The sequence below is a fragment of the Sinohyriopsis cumingii genome, chromosome 2 (genome assembly GCF_028554795.1).
Source record: "Sinohyriopsis cumingii isolate HCF-2022 chromosome 2, ASM2855479v2, whole genome shotgun sequence".
NCBI lineage: Eukaryota > Metazoa > Mollusca > Bivalvia > Unionida > Unionidae > Sinohyriopsis > Sinohyriopsis cumingii.
This window is the reverse complement of record NC_142962.1, coordinates 45,352,721-45,371,921: the sequence shown is the minus strand read 5'-3', so window position 1 is coordinate 45,371,921 and position 19,201 is coordinate 45,352,721. Positions and strand designations below refer to the sequence as shown.

The following is a 19,201-nucleotide window of genomic DNA, read 5'->3' as shown; positions in this document are numbered from 1 at the left end:
GATAACTTTGAAGGCACAGGTCATGTGGGATTTTCACAAACCTCATAACAGCATTTGGCAGATTGATTTCCCTAATTTGATTTGGTACTTTGCATTTACCTATTAAAGGAAGCTTTCTTCAATGCACCAAAAAATGTGTTTTGGAATCAGTGTTTTTTGGCAATATTTTTTAATATGTCTGCCATAAGGCAAAAATATATTTTGTTATGATGTCTATTAGTAATTTCTTCACAGTAACTACAGTTGCACCACCATCTACATTTACCAAGCACTGTGGATGAGCTGTACTTGGGGTAAAGAAAAACCCTTTTGAGTCAAAAGGTCAAGGTCATTAACTGAAAGAACAAAAACTGGTTTCTTGACAATAACTTCAGTTCTCCAAGATTTACAGTTGCCAAACTTTGGGCTTACAATTAACCTGATTGCTTTCAGGTGAAAAGGGCACAGGTCAATGCAACTGAAAGAAGTAAAATGGTTTCTACAAAATAGCTTTAGTTCCCACCATCTGCAGTTAACAAACTTTTTGGATGGCTTGCACTTGAGGTACAGGAATAGCCTTTCCAGCAGCCCTAGTTTTTCCTGCTTTTCCTGGGGGGTTTTGTGTTCGACTCCCATCTCTACTATCCCTAGAGTTTTTTCAGTATATATTGTTTTGAAATTTGCAAAGGCAAGTCAGGTAAAAATTATATTTTTTCAGTTATCTACACAACTTCACACAATTTTTCTTTGTAAAATAGTTTTATTTTATCCAACTTTATCACTACTTTCTCTTTTTAAAAGTAGCCTTCCTTCTTCTCTTCATTTTTTTTTACCAAGGGTTGCTGGAATGTCTGAAGGAAGACTCCTATTGGTCTTGTGATCAAAGGTCAGGATCACCTTAACTGGAAGAATAGAAATGATTTTTGTACAATAACATTAGTTTTGCATCTCAGATCTGGTCATAACTTGATGGATGTTGTGCACTTGGGGTAAGGAAGAAACCTATTGATTTTGGTGTCAAAAGGTTCAGTGTCATGGGCAATGTGACTAAAAGATGAAAAAAGTGTATGCACCATAGCATATCGTCCTATGCCAAACTTTGTGGGTGGCTTGCATGGGGGGGGGGGGTGTAATAAAGAAGTCTGAAAGAAGTCTGATGATAATGATGTTGAAAGGTCAAAGATCAAAGTCACTGTGACTGAGAGAAGAAAAATGGTTTCAGCACAGAAATGTCACTTGTCTACAATAAAGAACTATTATATATGTGGTGGGCACATATTATGCCATTCATAGTACTCTTGTTACTGAAGGCATACCTTGTATAATATGTGCTCAGCTCCAGAGTAGATCCAAACCTGATGTTTCATAATGTATCAGGAGATGAAATTATAATGCTATCCTTTCTACATATAATACTATTCAGAGTAGATCCAAACCCGATGTTTCATAATGTATCAGGAGATGAAATTGTAATGCTATCATTTCTACATATAATTCTATTCAAACAGAGTAAATCCAAACCTGATGTTTCATAATATATCAGGAGATGAAATTGTAATGCTATCATTTCTACATATAATTCTATTCAAACAGAGTAAATCCAAACCTGATGTTTCATAATGTATCAGGAGATGAAATTGTAATGCTATCATTTCTACATATAATTCTATTCAAACAGAGTAAATCCAAACCTGATGTTTCATAATGTATCAGGAGATGAAATTGTAATGCTATCATTTCTACATATAATTCTATTCAAACAGAGTAAATCCAAACCTGATGTTTCATAACATATCAGGAGATGAAATTGTAATGCTATCATTTCTACATATAATTCTATTAAAACAGAGTAGATCCAAACCTGATGTTTCATAATGTATCAGGAGATGAAGTTGTAATGCTATCCTTAATTGATTAAAAATAGTTAAATTAAATACTGTAGAAAATTAAAGGATTAATAAGATAATCTTTTAACAGAATAGGGGACAGAGAGAAAAGTATTATCTTAGTGAGTTTTCTACTTGCTCTGCACATTTTGAATCTCATTTGCAATCTTGGTCTACTGCTGGCTGGGTGAATGGCAGTGTTTCAGCCAGATAGTAACTTCATTGAATTATATGGAACTCTTAACAAAATATCCATGAAATTACAAATTATAGCATCTTATTAAAAGCAAATCTTGACTGAAAATGCATTTGGAATGTTAAAGTTACACCAACAATAAGTAATTTAAAAACCCTTTGACCCAAAACTTCTGTGTAATGTTTAATGATAGGTCTAGTTTTTATTAAAACTTTTTAAATTAAGGGATACCACCTTTGTACATAATGTATTATAACATGCATTGTGTTTAACTCATTAACCGCTGGCGCCATGTTTATGCATCGGAAGGTGGTACCCTACTTTCAAGCTTTGTAGCATCAAGGTCATTTAAAGTTACACCATTGTGGGTGGTATTACAGAAAAGTAGACACATGTACCTCTACAATGATATCAAATAATCTGAACTTTCTACTTGCATTACAAAATACAGAGGGAAAAATTTATTGAGACCAAATTTTTTTAACACCAAAAATAATGCCATTGTTGGAATTGGATTTTGTGTCCGGATTGTAGACTTTTTGGCCATGAGATCCAAGGCAGACTGGTCTGAACTGCACAGACAATCAAACATTTCCAAATAGTGGGATAAGTTGGGGATTTGGAGTAAAAAGTGGCCAGCACACAAAAGTGATGGGTCCACTAACAATAAAAAAAGAAAGAGCTCAAACTTTTACCCTTCTGCACATGCATGAGTGAAATAGCCAATGAAAACCACATTTCTAATACAACTAGGCATCAGACTAAACAAACATCTTTTGAAAGCAGATTTATTTGGAGATATTCAGAAGTAGCAACCAAAATGTTTCCAACTCGCATTTCGTCTGAAAATGGGTTTAAAGAGTTAAAAAGTTATTTAAGTACATTTCATGAGGCAGAAGTTAATCACATTAAGTGCATGCTGATGATGCTATAAACAAGAACCCCATTATGTGTATATATTTATTGGAAGGATTGGCTCCCGTTTTGTCATTGTTGGGAGTTTTCCACTTTAGAGGTGCATTCTCAGACCCGGTATGGTTGAACAAAATTAAGCACTTAGAAGATATGTCTTTTATGACTGTTTTAACTCACAAATTTAAGTGATGGCATGACACCAGCCATGAATGATGCTGAGTTCCATTAAAAACACAATGTTATTAGTGGGTTTTAGAAGCTTCTCCTCCTCCCCCCAGCCCATAAGGTATGTTGGATTTAAGACAAACGTGCTTAGCAGTAGATTATTTAAATGAAAGTTTTCAAGAAGAAGAGGGTTGTGCCTATTAAGGCATGTGTGGGTATTACAGCAAACATACACATTCAGTAAAACCTGTATTGATAGACCATTGCAATGAGAGACCACCTGTTTTCAGTGACCATGATCTCGATGCACATATTTATTAATTATATAGTGTTATTACCTGTTATTGGAGACGATCTGTCTTGAGACCATTATTTTTAGGGAGAATAGGTGGTCTTTCAAGACTGGTTCTGCTGTACTTTATCTAAAGCTGGAGGGGAGATGAGGTGGGGTGCTAGCTATCAGAACTCGACTGAGCTAAGGTCCTATGGGAACATTTTATAATAAATAAAACTGGTATCAACAGAAGCAGGTACCACATTCTCATTTCTATTTAATGTAAATTCCTCAACAACAATATACATAAATAATTTTCAGTGTGCATGATGATGAAAAAGAGGAATTAAAGTTTGAAATAGTGTAAAGAAGAAAACTTGGTACTTTGTACTGTTTAACACGAAATAGGGTTTTAAAAAAATCATTTTTTAGCAGTATAGGACAAGATGAAAAAGAAACCAGTTCTAAACTGGTAAACTTGTCGTTTGCCGATTCATGAAATTTGTATGTCTTAATTTCACACTGTTATAATATTATGGATCATTCCAGCCCTGATAAAGGTTTATCTATCATTTCTAAATAATAGACAAATTTTTCCATTTCTACTTTTCTGAAGAAAAAAAATGGCTGAAACACTGACAAAGATGGTTGCCATCAAGGGTTGTTGTTAATGGTGTGAGCATGTTACTTTTTTCTCCAGATTCCGACAGTTCCAGTTCCGGCAGTGAATGTACAAGCGAAGAGAAGCCTTCCATACAAAAACAACCTACTACGTCTAATTTAAAGCCAACTAGTGGTAGTTATGAACACCATCACCTTGTTTATTTATCATTGTCAGTATTTATTACTAGTTTCAATAAAGTATGGAACAGAGACATTCTAAGCTCATGACCATTCCCAAAAATTTAAAAAGTTTTGACTTTGAATTTTATCAATGTCTAATTCAAGATGTAGAGGGTTTTCTGCAAAAATAGAGACATAAAGTTTTATTTAGAAAGATTGAAAGTTGTTGCCTATTACCATATGTACTTGCTTATAAGTTAAGTTGAACTGCAAACTGCAGTGACACAGATCTGCCATCAAATCAAATGCCAGCAGATCTGGGTCTGTGCAGTTTGTTAGAAGTAATCAGTAGAACAAATAATGTAAACCCTGATATGCAGGCACATTATGCTGCAGCAGATCAGGATCTTTGTTGTAAGCAGTTTGACTTACATGTGAGTATACAGTAGGTTTTCAAAAGATTAAGTGTAAGGAAAAGTAACTAATTATATTTTTTTAGATAATCATCGGTGTCCTATGGCAGTATAAAAACTTTTAATAGTACTGAAGGAAAATGTTCAGATCTTCAGTAGAAGAACTATATAACTTAGAAAGTAAAAGGCAAGACCAAACTATTAACTATCATTCTTTGTTTCTTCAAAAAGATGCAATATATTGTTGTTGTCTGGACAGTATACTCTAAATTAGATTGATTTTCTGGATTTTGATTTGATGTAAGTTTATAATATGCAAGAAAATTGGCAAAATTATATTGGTTGAATAAAAAAATGTCCTGTACAATATTTTTTCAGCTAATTGATTTAAAATGTTTGTAAAAAAAAATACAATACAATACTGTTGTTGTTGTATGTAAAGATGTCAATAAGATGGGTGCAGTAGACATTTTTTAAAATGTGTATAGTAATTAAGACAAATATTTTCCTTTGATTCAAATAGAAATATAATTCTCCATGAATTTTTTTCAAATATATTTCTCCATGAATTTTATCAATGCCTTGTAACTCCAAGAACAGAAATTTAGCACATTATGTCTCTGTTCCAGTTATAGTTCTGGTTGGAGAGATCTGAACATGGCTCAGCTTGTACAATATATGGTTGAGTAAAAATGCTTGAATCTATAAAATTTTAGTATGAAGACTGCATCGAACTGTTATCATTTTCAGTTTTTACTACACTTATATATCTATAATGATTATCTTGTAAAGAATTAGTTTTGTTAATGGGACACTTTTTTTCATCTGAAACGTTACATCAACCTATCTGATATTATTTCACCAAAATAGCCGCATAAAAATACAAGCAAGCAAGACTATACCATACACTCATTTTATGTGCATTATTTAAAGTTGCACTATCATTCTTTGTTGCAATCCAATTTTTGTATCAAGTCTAAGATTATTAAATCAACTTGTATAATTTATTTATGAAATTTAAATTTATTCTCAGAGATTGAATGAATGACATTTGATAAATAGATACATGCAAGAGAGAAATTTAGATATAAAGAACTTGAGTCTTGGAATTATTTTGTACGACATCTGTATATTTAAAATTTAATAATGTATAACATCTGAACATAAAATTTAATTTGCTCTAGAATCAACTCCTTACAAGAAATATCACTATTCTGCATTTTTCAATTACTAAATTATTAATATAACCAATTATGCTGACTAATTGTTATCACCTCTTAGATTATCAAGTAAGGACTTAGCTTTAAAAAAATAAACAAATTTTGTTCTACAGAATGAATAACATTAAAAAGATATATGGCATGCATAATGAACCATAGAGTATATACTGTACTGTAAGTGTAAGATACGTGGAATGCATAATGAACCACAGAGTATATACTGTACTGTAAGTGTAAGATACATGGAATGCATAATGAACCACAGAGTATATACTGTACTGTAAGTGTAAGATACGTGGAATGCATAATGAACCACAGAGTATATACTGTACTGTAAGTGTAAGATATATGGCATGCATAATGAACCATAGAGTATATACTGTACTGTAAGTGTAAGATACATGGAATGCATAATGAACCACAGAGTATATACTGTACTGTAAGTGTAAGATATATGGCATGCATAATGAACCATAGAGTATATACTGTACTGTAAGTGTAAGATACATGGAATGCATAATGAACCATAGAGTATATACTGTACTGTAAGTGTAAGATACGTGGAATGCATAATGAACCATAGAGTATATACTGTACTGTAAGTGTAAGATATATGGCATGCATAATGAACCATAGAGTATATACTGTACTGTAAGTGTAAGATACATGGAATGCATAATGAACCATAGAGTATATACTGTACTGTAAGTGTAAGATACATGAAATGCATAATGAACCATAGAGTATATACTGTACTGTAAGTGTAAGATACGTGGAATGCATAATGAACCATAGAGTATATACTGTACTGTAAGTGTAAGATACATGGAATGCATAATGAACCATAGAGTATATACTGTACTGTAAGTGTAAAATAACATTTTTAAAAATAATCTTTGTACCTCTAGTAAAGATATGTACAGAATCCATTTAAATTTGATTCTCTGTTTGAAGATCCTTCAGTAAATGCATGCAAATATCTCTTTCAGACATCATCTAACTTTTTTGTAAAAGGAAAAAAAAAATGTAAAACTTAATAGTAAAAATAGTGCACTAGAACATATTTTGAACTATTAATCTGTAGAAAATGACTGTCAATATGAGTTTGATACATTAAAGTCAGAAGTCTCCAATTTTGAAGAAAAAACAAAAGTGATAGTAGGATAACGACCCATGTTTAATAGTGTGATAAATGTGCAAATATTACAGAGTTGCCTGTGCAAAATTTCTCCAGCTATGTACTTACGCATCCTTTTTAGATAGATACCAAATAAATGTATCCTCAGTTGACATTAACCACCCTTCAGACTGTACTGTATGTTGTCTTTCATTGTTGGAACTCACTATTAAACATCTGACATTTTGATCGGCAGTTGAGATACCAGTTAGCATCTTAACACTGCTACAGATGAGATGCCATTTAGCAGTCTTGATACAGCAACAGTTAAGATGCTGTTCAGCAGTCTTAACACTGCTATGGTTGAGATGCCAGTTAGCAGTCTTAACACTGCTACAGTTGAGATGGCATTTAGCAGTCATAACACTGCTACAGTTGAGATGCCATTTAAGTCTTGATAAAGCTACAGTTGAGATGCCATTTAGCAGTCATAACACTGCTACAGTTGAGATGACATTTAAGTCTTGATACTGCTACAGTTGAGATGTCATTTAGCAGTCATAACACTGCTACAGTTGAGATGCCATTTAAGTCTTGATACTGCTACAGTTGAGATGCCATTTAGCAGTCATAACACTGCTACAGTTGAGATGCCATTTAAGTCTTGATAAAGCTACAGTTAAGATGCCATTTAGCAGACTTAATACTGCTACAGTTGAGATGCCATTTAGCAGTCTTGATACTGCTACAGTTGAGATGCCATTTAGCAGTCTTGATACTGCTACAGTTGAGATGCCATTTAGCAGTCTTGATACTGCTACAGTTGAGATGCCATTTAGCAGACTTAATACTGCTACAGTTGAGATGCCATTTAGCAGTCTTGATACTGCCACCAAGGTTGCTAATTTAAAAAATCTGTGCTATTTTCCATTTAGATTTTAGGGAATTGCCACCAAAAAATACAAAATGTAAACTGTAAGGTTAAATAACAATTCTATGTTAAGAGTTTTTGTACCTCTAGATTATAGTGGTTTTGACTGTTGCCAGTCAATATTATCATTCCTGATAGACTTCAACTAGAGTATATTTTCAGGGAGAAATTTCATGAATGATTACTGATTACCAGTACATATATATGCTAGCATTAAGCATTTAGAAATACATGAGCAAAAGTAACCCACTTTGATTTTGTCAGAAGTGTATTTCATTGTTGTATAAATGTAAATATTAGTGCTTAGAATCATTTCTGTTGCATGCAGTAGTTAAAAAATGGATATGAGAAGAACATACTTTCAGAATTTAAAATATCAGTTGATTAGGAGGTGACCCTTTTGGAATTTTCCACCTAGCTTTTTTTTCAGGTCTCCATTCCTCACACTCTCACCTACACTCTTGAAAATTGGTATGTGGCTGTATCTTGAGAAGTGTAAATCCATCTTTAACACTAGAGCACTGTGACCCAGCTTTTACTGTGACTTTTGTTTTCATTTGTATCACTTACATTCAGACAAATTAGTATGGGGATGAATTTCATGAAAGTTGGTAAATGTGATTTAATTTACATGCTTGAATAACACATCAATTTTTAATTTTTACCATTTGTTTGTGACATTCTTTGTAGCTGTAATGCTATTACAGCTAGATTAATCAAATCTTTAATCAAATTTTATTTCAGCCCTGCATGAATGAAACTTTGTTGATGCATTTTAATGAGAAATGTATTGTTAGCTAACCTGACTGTAAGGTTAATTGGTTTGACCCTACATTCAGCATGCATCATCCACCATTCATTGTCCACCAGCTGTATTGGCATGGGGTTTTCACCAGAAGACTGGGTGTAATGTCTAGTGGGTCCTAAATGAAGATGGTGCTGATTGGACATCAAAATATGGCTGACACAGTGACCAGATTGAAAATCTTGTTGTTGCTTCTCCATAATTACCATCTAATTTTGTTATGCCTAACTTTGAACACTAGCAGGGTCAAAGACCTTGTTTGGATAACATTGGTATCAAAAATAGATGTATGCAAGGTTGTATCATCTGCAAGCAAATCTGTATTTGTGGGTTCAGTATTTAAAGAAAGATTGTTAACATAAATAGGAAAGACGAGATGGCCTAAAACAATGCCTTGAGGGACCTCTGCATGAATATTGCAGTTTTTTGTGCTAATGTTGCCAATAGTTGTTGAGACCTTTTGTTTAGGCATGATCTGAACCATTATTAAATAAAACCTATGACAACTTTTGCAACAGAATTTCATGATCAACTAGATGAAAAACTTTATTGATGTGAAGGAAAACAATCCCAGTCAAAAAATCATTTTCTTGTTGCTAAAGATCTGTTAATTTTGTGAGTTCTGAATAGATAGTCATATCTACATGGGGTTTTCACTGAAAGACTTATTATAGTCTGGTTCATTCAAAATGAACACGGTGCCAGTTTGACATCAAATATGGCCTCCACAGCCACTATTTAAAATTTTGTTCTCACTACATCTAAACAGAAAGTTGTGGACATGGGCTTTTCACCAGAAGATTTCTCATGATGGCTATTTGATCCTACATGAAAATGGTACTGCTTAGACATCCAGTCTGGTCATGCCACACTGGCAGTCTTCAACTCTGCAATAGCTTACATAATACATAATAATACATAAAAACATAATAATACATAATACATAAATATGCCTACATAATAATAGGTATGAAGCGGAGAAAGAAACAATGCATCAGATGTGCATAAGGACACACAATAAAAACAGGCAAGCATGCATCCAAAATTGCTAAGTGTTCTTTCCAAACAAAAAATAGTTACATAAATATGCATGTAAAGAATTAAATATAATAATACAAAGTTGGAAATTTAAAAAAGCAGAGCATGCAGTCTAGTTGGTTGTACGTGTAGATGACAGAAATCTGCCATGTTAGTAGGTTAAGATGCTAACGATCACTCCATTTCAGTTTGATTCATAGTCATTGTGCAGAGAATCTGGAAACTGTATTAGCTCATTCAGCCAGATTAAAAGCTTAATCAGTGAAATCTGTCTAGGAACCACAGAAATATGTCCCTTGTGCAAAGGTGTGCTTTGTTTAGAAGTTTGGTTTGCTTGAGGAAAGTTACTTATACAGTTTGTCCTCAGTGAACAGATTTCATTATATCAAGATATCCACTAAGGCAGATTTCTCTCTCTTTTTTATGGCTGTGCAGAAGTACAATATTTCTTCAATGATAGAATCACATGGTCAGCTTACTTCATCAAAAGAACCACATGGTCAACTTTCTCAACTGATTGAACCTCATAGTCAAATTAATTCCACAGATAGAACCACATGGTCAAATTACTTCACTGATAGACCCTCATAGCCAGCCTAATCCACTGATAGAACCTCTAGTCAATTTAACTCTGCTGATTGAACCTCATAGTCAGTTTACTTACTTGAACATTTTGTGTAGTACATGTAGAGGTGGTGGTGTCCTATTAGATAAGGCCACCATTAATAGGAATTGTTTAAGTTGAAGACAGTATGGGGACACGAAGTTAAAATGCAAGTTGATAGTTAAGGTTTATTGATTTACGTGTGTAAAAGCAAAGAAAATTAGTTTATTAGAGTGAATTGTATAAATGCAAGTGGAGAGGGGTAAGGAAATTAGAAAAAAATTAGATGCTTAAAATAACAAAATTGATATCAGATTAATACCTTATTAAAAAGAACAAAATTAAATCTTTAATAGTGATCGTATATTGTGTTATTTTTATTAAAAAATCCCAATATAAACACAAGTGTATGCCAAGAGTAGAGTAGAGAAATGTGGATGAATACAATGAAAATTAGCCTGTTTTAGGACAAAAATGCAAGGGTTGTAATTAAACATAAGAGAGAGAACTTAATGAAACTAAGAATAGATACCTTTCTGTAGCATAATAGATTATGACTCCTTAGCTTTTGACCCCATCACAAGGTCTTCATCAGAGGAATGACTATCGAACTGGAGTCACGTGATGAACTAAATGTTGACCATGTGACATAACCCTTCCAATCCAGAATCACGTTTCAACACTGGCTCCCTATCCATGTTTTAATAGCTTATTTTTCTCCACAGGTCTGTCTACCAAGTTCTCTGATGTTATCCCTGACAGCAGTAGGTGAACATTGCAAAGAATCGGGGCATACTATTTCTTGGGATAACATCAGAGTACTTGGTGGTCACCCTTTTGAGAGGTTCCTTCCTGCACAACATCAGAATAGTATATTTTTTACAATTTTGTCCTCCTTGTGAAACGCCAAACATTTAAAAGGAAGCTTTTTAAAAGGGAGACCACTGTATTGTGATGATGTGAACAAAAACCATTCATAGCAGTAATAAATCAAGTTTACAATCTACAAATTATAGGTCAGACCAAAAAAGGTAAGAACACTATGTGATATCTAGAGGAACATGGGTAAATTTTATACATGAACAGTGTCATTATAATCAAGAACCTCTCTCATTTGATGCTTAGCTGGACTAGTTTCCCTGTGCTATTAATTTTTATATGTTCAACCATTGAAACATTACTTGCTTTTTGTACACCTAAAGCTAGCAAAATATAGACAAGTATTTGTGAAATATACACAGTATGCCTTGTGATATAACCTCTGTGCTAAATTAGAAGGCTTTAGGGAATATCAATGCTTTCCAGACTCAAAGCTTTTATAGTTGTTTAACACTTCGTATTATGCTGACTCTGCATGGGGTTTTGGAGATGTAACCCAGGAATACTCACTAACTAGGACTAATGTATTCTTTAAATAGGGAGTTGTCTTCATTTCCAAACAAATATTATGAACAAGACTAGAAAAAAAATGTTCTAGCTGCTTGCCATAAAGGTGCACCAAAATCCAGATAAATATAACAATCCACTGTCATTCTCCCAGTACAGGCTTAAAGTCCAGCTTTTAAAATTTTTTGGCAATGTTTAACATTAGAATCAAAGAGATCTTTAACCATTGACAAAGCCACACTCTTGGAATTTTTCTGAAGACATATTTTAAATATAAAATTCTGGGTAAGTCTTGAGAAGTTTTTCCTTGTCCAGCAAACTTGTTCTGGGTTACTAGGTAAAGAATTTTTCGAGTCTCAATGTTGTGGAAACCCCCAAACTTTTTGCATGAATTCCAGCATAGACATTTTGGCCAGTTTGTTTTGTAACTTCTGACTGCAGGGTTTTCCCATGGGTTTCTTGATGTGGTAGATATCAACTTAAAGACCATTTGCATGCTTATTTCTTGCATTGGTTTGTGAGTCATTCTTAACTGCCCCCATATATATGTACTGTGTCAGCTTATTATGGGACTTAGCTTTGTTCTGTTTATGTGTCCATCTCCACAAAGTTTTATGTCTCAGACTAAAGTGTATTTCAGAATGGTTCATGTATAATATGTAATCCTGAAAACCCTACATCAGGTAAAGTATTTCAGTGAAAGAGGAAATATATCCTTTGCAAAGTAGTTACAGTGAAACCTGTCTTTAGTCCATTTCATCATAGTCTGTACCATATACCCTTTCAGTTTTCTGTAAACATACCTCACCACATGATAACTAAAATCCTTGACAGCTATTTTGAACAGGTAAATGAATGTCAATTTCAGTTAGAAGTATAGCAGATTACAGTAGATAAGTTTCCCTATGCCAATTTGTCGTTAAATACAAGTCATTGTGGGTTCTGAGTAGAACTGGTACAGTGTTATATTTTCACCAGTTAACACCCAATAGTGTGAAAATTGTTTTCACATATAAACCTAATAATGACCATATCAATAATAAATGCCAACAACATTTGTAAAGGATTTCCACATCTACCATCAGCTGCTGTAAATTATTCTTTTAACTGAAACTGACATTCAGTTGCCAGCACAAATAAATGTAATTAGGTATTAGTAATCATTTTTAATTTGTTGATATATTTTTTCAGAAAGTTGAAATTGACTTTTGAAATGGCACTTAGGGGATCACAAATTTTATTTCATGTGGACAGTTGTCCTTTATTAATAACTTTGTATGTAAATAACATTAGGAAAAGGGTTTGTAAATGTTGTCCTTTATGACCATGTGTTAGTATGGAGGTGTCCAGTTAGAGGTTTTGCCCTGATTTGGTCTGTATGTTTTCAGTTTAAACAGCTGAGCAGACCCTCATGGTATGCTCAGAGTTGGCTCAGCATTAGCTTATAATGGCATTTTTCTGTTTTTATTGAAAACTATAATTCCAGTTTGGAAATGAAATATGCAAACCTTAAGATCAAGTATTTTCCATTTTTATGGTCTGCTATAAGAGATGACAAGCATAATTAGAATAATAGCATTCTTCAAAATGATATTACATGAATTCTGGCACAAATGTTTTGGCCAGTTTTTATTGTAGCTTTTGACTGCAGGTGTTTTCCCACCAGATGGCAGTACTAAGAACACGTCATAGCATGCGCAGCAAAAGGTAAAATGCCCTTGCATGTTGATTCATCCATTATGGATGGGATCTAATGTTGAGCTGGGTTTTTCCAAGTTATTACTTTCTGAACATGCTGTATAGCTGATTTTATTCAGGTATGTCATGCTTGTATGTCAGACAATAAATTATGAACAGAATTATCCAGGAAAAGTGCATGTATTGGATTATTTACCATCATCTGAGTAGAACCGGTACATATTAAATTGCAATTTTATATGATGTATGTTGGTTTTACATTTTAACATGCATCTTTTCATTTTATACTTACTCTTGATCTATTTGAGGATTTTAAAATTTCATTAAACAGAAACTGAGCTTTTGTCTTTTAAATTCAGAATCCAAAATTCGACATTATTAAATTTAATTCCAGAAGGAATTCAGTATGAAATGAACTTTAATATTACTCTTACGATGAGACTGTAGTCAATTTAGAATTCTTTAAATTTGTAGAGTTGTTAGCCAATATTTTTCTCATTTCTTATCAGATGATACCCATTCATAACTGTTAATGCAGCATAAAGGTTAGTATTATGCATAAATGTGTTCTGTAGATAATAAATCAGGACAGAATAACATTTTTATCTAAATGTTTATTTTCATGTCTAATACTACTTGTAGAATATCTCCATTTTTTCCAATAATAATTGTTTCATTAGGGAAATGTATAATTAGTACAGTCATACACTTTCAGAAATCACTTTTTTTTTTGTCATTTATTTTCTTGTATCCAAAGAAATGTTTAGATGAGAACATAACATTTATATGGCTGCATTTACAATTCAGTTGTCTGGTAGCCCTGCTTAAATTCAGATATCTGATAGTTTGGCTTAAATTCATTTGTCTCGTAGCTTGGCTTAAATTCTGTTGTCTGGTAGCCCATCTTAAATTAAGTTGTCTGGTAGCTTGGCTTAAATTCAGTTGTCTGGTAGCTTGGCTTAAATTTTGTTGTTTGGTAGCTTGGCTTAAATTCATTTGTCTGGTAGTCCGGCTTAATTTCAATTATCTGATAGCCTAGCTTAAATTCAGTAGTCTAATAAATGTGCTGTCATATGAAATTACTAAGCCTGAGGCTTCCTTTTCTTCTTGGAAATGATTCGTAATTCATCTTCACTGCGACATGCATTTTAATAGCTTTTATGGAAACAAAAATGTACTACGTGTCATAGAATATTATATTTTAAGCCATTGAGATATCTAAATTGAACATTAATTTGCCACTCTAAAGATTTCAGGTTGATGTAACATCCAGTTTTGCAGCTAGTTAATCCATAAACCTGGTACTGAAAGCTGTTCAGTGTTAATTTTATGCACATTGCTATATTTTGGACTTGTATTGCTCGCCCAACCTTAGGCAGTGAACACAAGATCATTGCTTTAGCTCACATGTTATTTCAACGAAATGTCTTCTCTTGTACATTGATCATAAACCACAGCAAATTTTTTTTGTAAGTCTTCAAAAAGATGTTCATGGACAAATAAATTGATTTGATATTTACTGTGATTTGTTGCTTCAGAATGTTTGCCAATATATACTCTGTAAAAATGCGGAGTAGGTAAATCTGCATGACATTTTATTATTATTACAAAAGTCCAGTTATTTTGTCTTTTGTGTCATTTGGTAGATTTAGACCCAACCACTGCCAGTGTGGACACAGATGCTCACCCAGAATTAAACTCTGTCTGTAGTGAAGAGAATGATTCCTCAATAAAGAAGGTCAGTATTACAACTTATTGCAATGCCATAAAAGTAAATTTCTTTTTTTCTCTGTTATTTGACTTGCACATGCAGTATGCATATGCTGAGATCATATTCAGACTTTCCTTCTAAAAATGAAGGAAGGAGGAGCAGCTTAAATTTATTGTATTTATATATATGCTACCAATTTCAAGTTTTCAAGAGAAACTTTTAATTATAGATGTCGATGTAAATGAGGATCCTAAAATTGGATATCATTTGTGACTTAAATGAGTGTCTTTGTCTTATGACTTAAATGAGTGTCATTGTTTGTTTTATGACTTAAATGAGTGTCTTTGTTTGTCTTATGACTTAAATGAGTGTCATTGTTTGTTTTATGACTTTAATGAGTGTCTTTGTTTGTCTTATGACTTAAATGAGTGTCATTGTTTGTTTTATGACTTTAATGAGTGTCTTTGTTTGTCTTATGACTTAAATGAGTGTCATTGTTTGTTTTATGACTTTAATGAGTGTCATTGTTTGTTTTATGACTTTAATGAGTGTCATTGTTTGTTTTATGACTTAAATGAGTGTCTTTGTTTGTCTTATGACTTAAATGAGTGTCATTGTTTGTTTTATGACTTAAATGAGTGTCATTGTTTGTTTTATGACTTAAATGAGTGTCTTTGTTTGCCTTATGACTTAAATGAGTGTCTTTGTTTGTCTTATGACTTAAATGAGTGTCTTTGTTTGTCTTATGACTTAAATGAGTGTCTTTGTTTGTCTTATGACTTAATGAGTGTCTTTGTTTGTCTTATGACTTAAATGAGTCTTTGTTTGCCTTATGACTTAAATGAGTGTCATTGTTTGTTTTATGACTTAAACGAGTGTCTTTGTTTGCCTTATGACTTAAATGAGTGTCTTTGTTTGTCTTATGACTTAAATGAGTGTCTTTGTTTGTCTTATGACTTAAATGAGTGTCATTGTTTGTTTTATGACTTTAATGAGTGTCTTTGTTTGTCTTATGACTTAAATGAGTGTCATTGTTTGTTTTATGACTTTAATGAGTGTCATTGTTTGTTATATGAGTTAAATGAGTGTCTTTAATTATCTTATGACTTAAATGAGTGTCATTGTTTGTTTTATGAGTTAAATGAGTGTCTTTAATTATCTTATGACTTAAATGAGTGTCTTTGTTTGTCTTATGACTTAAATGAGTGTCATTGTTTGTTTTATGAGTTAAATGAGTGTCTTTAATTATCTTATGACTTAAATGAGTGTCTTTGTTTGTCTTATGATTTAAATGAGTGTCATTGTTTGTTTTATGACTTAAATGAGTGTCTTTGTTTGTCTTATGACTTAAGTGAGTGTCATTGTTTGTTTTATGACTTAAACGAGTGTCTTTGTTTGCCTTATGACTTAAATGAGTGTCTTTGTTTGCCTTATGACTTAAATGAGTGTATTTGTTTGTCTTATGACTTAAATGAGTGTCTTTGTTTTGTTTTGTCTTATGATTCAGTCAGGACATTTGAAAGTACATCTAACAAGAAACAAAGACAGTAGAGGGAAAATTGTGAAGATTTTGATGAATTCTTTATGCACTGTCACAAATGTGGAAGTGTCATGTAGTGTTACTTTTGTATGTCCAGCCATTTGTGTTTCTGTCATACCTGGGTTAAGTTTTGTTTTCATTTAGGTAAGTTTCTCAGGCATTGTAGGTCCCAGAGCCATGCAACTTTGTATATGTATGGAGATGTGTTTTGGTGAGTAGCACACTTGTCAACCAAAAGTAGGTCACTGACCTAACTTTCAGACCTTAGTGATCTCAGTTAAGTTTTGCATTCAGGTCAGTTTCTCTGGCATTGTCAGATCCATAATCATGCAGCTTGCCAATGGTATGTTCATGTGTTCTGATGAGTGCACTACAAGTGTACCAAAATTATGACCTAAATTTTGTGATTTAGTGAAGTGGGTTAGGTTTCATATTAAGATCAGTTTCTTAGGCATTGTTTGTTATAAACTTCGAATGTAAATTTGTGTCTGTGAGTTCAATACCGTTTTGCCAAATGGAGATCACTGTGACCTAAATTTCATGCTTCATTTACATTCATGCTTCAGTGACTTTGGTTAAGGTCTCCATTTTGTTAATTTCTCAGCCATTATTGGTGACAGTGGCATGCAACTTGATTTTATGTGAATTTTGGTGAGTACAATACTATCATATCAAAATTAGGTAATTGTGACCTAAATGTTATGTTTCGTTGACCTCAGCTTAGTGTGTGTTTTAGGTCAGTTTCTCTTGCACATTTTTCTGCATGGTTATGCAAAAAGAGGAATGGCAAGGTATAGGTCAAGCAGAGAAAGACGGATGCTGAAGAAGTATGAAATTCTGAAAGTAAAAGTTACGTCGTCAAAAGGAAGGAAATCACAGGATTCTAAGAGTTTGGGTACATATATACATATATATATATATATATATATATATATATATATATATATATATATATATATATATATATATATATATATATATATATATATTATACCTTAGATAACCTTCTGAATCTATCCTTGGCAGGTTATTTTGACAGCAGATGAGGAGCAGGCATTGATGTCAAATTATCATTACACGGGTGCAACTACCAACATACATCCATTACTCTCAGCTATGGTCAACTACACACAGCCTGTCAAGTTTCAAGGGTTTGATGTATCAGAAGGTATGAGTTGTTCATAATAAAATGAGGAGCAATATTACCACATGGTTATTAATTTTTTTAAGGTAAAATTGGAAATGGGCTAAGTGTCACAATCTTAGTAACTATATAAGAAAATTTGCAAATTATTTTAAAACCTGTTTGACTTTTTTGCCAAGTTAAACTTTTAATGAGTGCATTTTACTTTTAATGAACTTTTCATCTCTTTTATGGGAGGGGGAATAATACAACTCTTAAAATTTGCAAGGCCAATTTGAATGGTCTGAAACGTGTCTCTATTTCAGAAAGGAATATGCACTATCACATGTCTTCATTCAATGAAAACACTGGCTTAGGCTACCTGAAAACACAAGCCATTGAATTTGTAAAGTATCCTTTACACTGGTCCCATTTTTGACTGGAAAGGTGCTGTAAAAATTAGTCTTGTAGAAGTTTATTGTGGTATAGTCACCATGTGTGGTGTTAATGTTAGGAATTGTAGTAGTTTCATATGAAAAATAGATGTTATTAAGCATGTATTCTTCTCCTTTTAGAAATGAAACTAAGGGCTACTTGTTGAGAGGAATTTATTGCTTTTCTGTAAGATATAATTTTATTGTAGTTGTATTTACTTGAGTATCTTGCCCAAGTTCATTATTTATTTACATACTTTAAATTTACTTCTTCAACAATTAACATATTTGTAATCCTCTCCAATATTTCAGTCAACTGTATGACTTTCTTCTTTGTTCTTTAATCTTGTCATTATTTCTTATTTAAAGGAATAATTCTGCATGGGCTTGTAACCTGAAGCTTCAAATGAAGGGGCTCTAAATTTGCATCTTGTTTGTCTTTTGCTGCCCTTTCCAAAGGTCAAGCAAGCCATTGGACTAGCCTTGCATGTGCATTTGCACCATGCATCCTTCATTGTACATCATCCTTTCTTTATGAACAGAGTTTTAAAAAACTTGCTATAGTGGTTTATATATTTAGATGAAATGGATAGGAAAATAAGCATTTATAACTGAGTCAATGATTTAGATCTGATTTATTTATGAAACTTGCATTTTGACTTAATGTTTCGAATGTGTTTGATGATTAGAACGTAATTGTGGATGACCTGGACCTGTACTGGCTGACCATGTGGATGCTTTCTTATGCCTTTATTTTTCAACCAATTTTGATCAGATTTGTTTTGTTGGTTTTTATTTATATGACCAAGCTCTTCAGATGAATTTGATAAGCAGCAAAGTCAGCACATAACGTAGAAGATCTGGACTTGTGTGGATGCTGTATATGTTTTTAACCAATTTTGATCAAGAAGAGGGATAACAAGCAAATCAGCACATAAAAATAAGATGACTTGAATTGGCTGACGATGCAGGTGTTTATTTAT

General features: G+C 32.9%; 1 protein-coding gene across 1 annotated transcript in view; it reads left to right on the top strand.

Annotated features, from left to right (window-relative positions):
* LOC149804757 (1-phosphatidylinositol 4,5-bisphosphate phosphodiesterase beta-4-like) overlaps positions 1-19,201 on the top strand; it is a 342,757-nt gene that overhangs the window by 237,182 nt on the left and 86,374 nt on the right. The window contains exons 18-20 of the mRNA XM_089944026.1: positions 4,116-4,211; positions 15,057-15,148; positions 17,688-17,829. Of these exons, the coding sequence (XP_089800152.1) occupies positions 4,116-4,211; positions 15,057-15,148; positions 17,688-17,829 (330 nt within the window). The remainder of the gene's footprint in view (positions 1-4,115; positions 4,212-15,056; positions 15,149-17,687; positions 17,830-19,201) is intronic.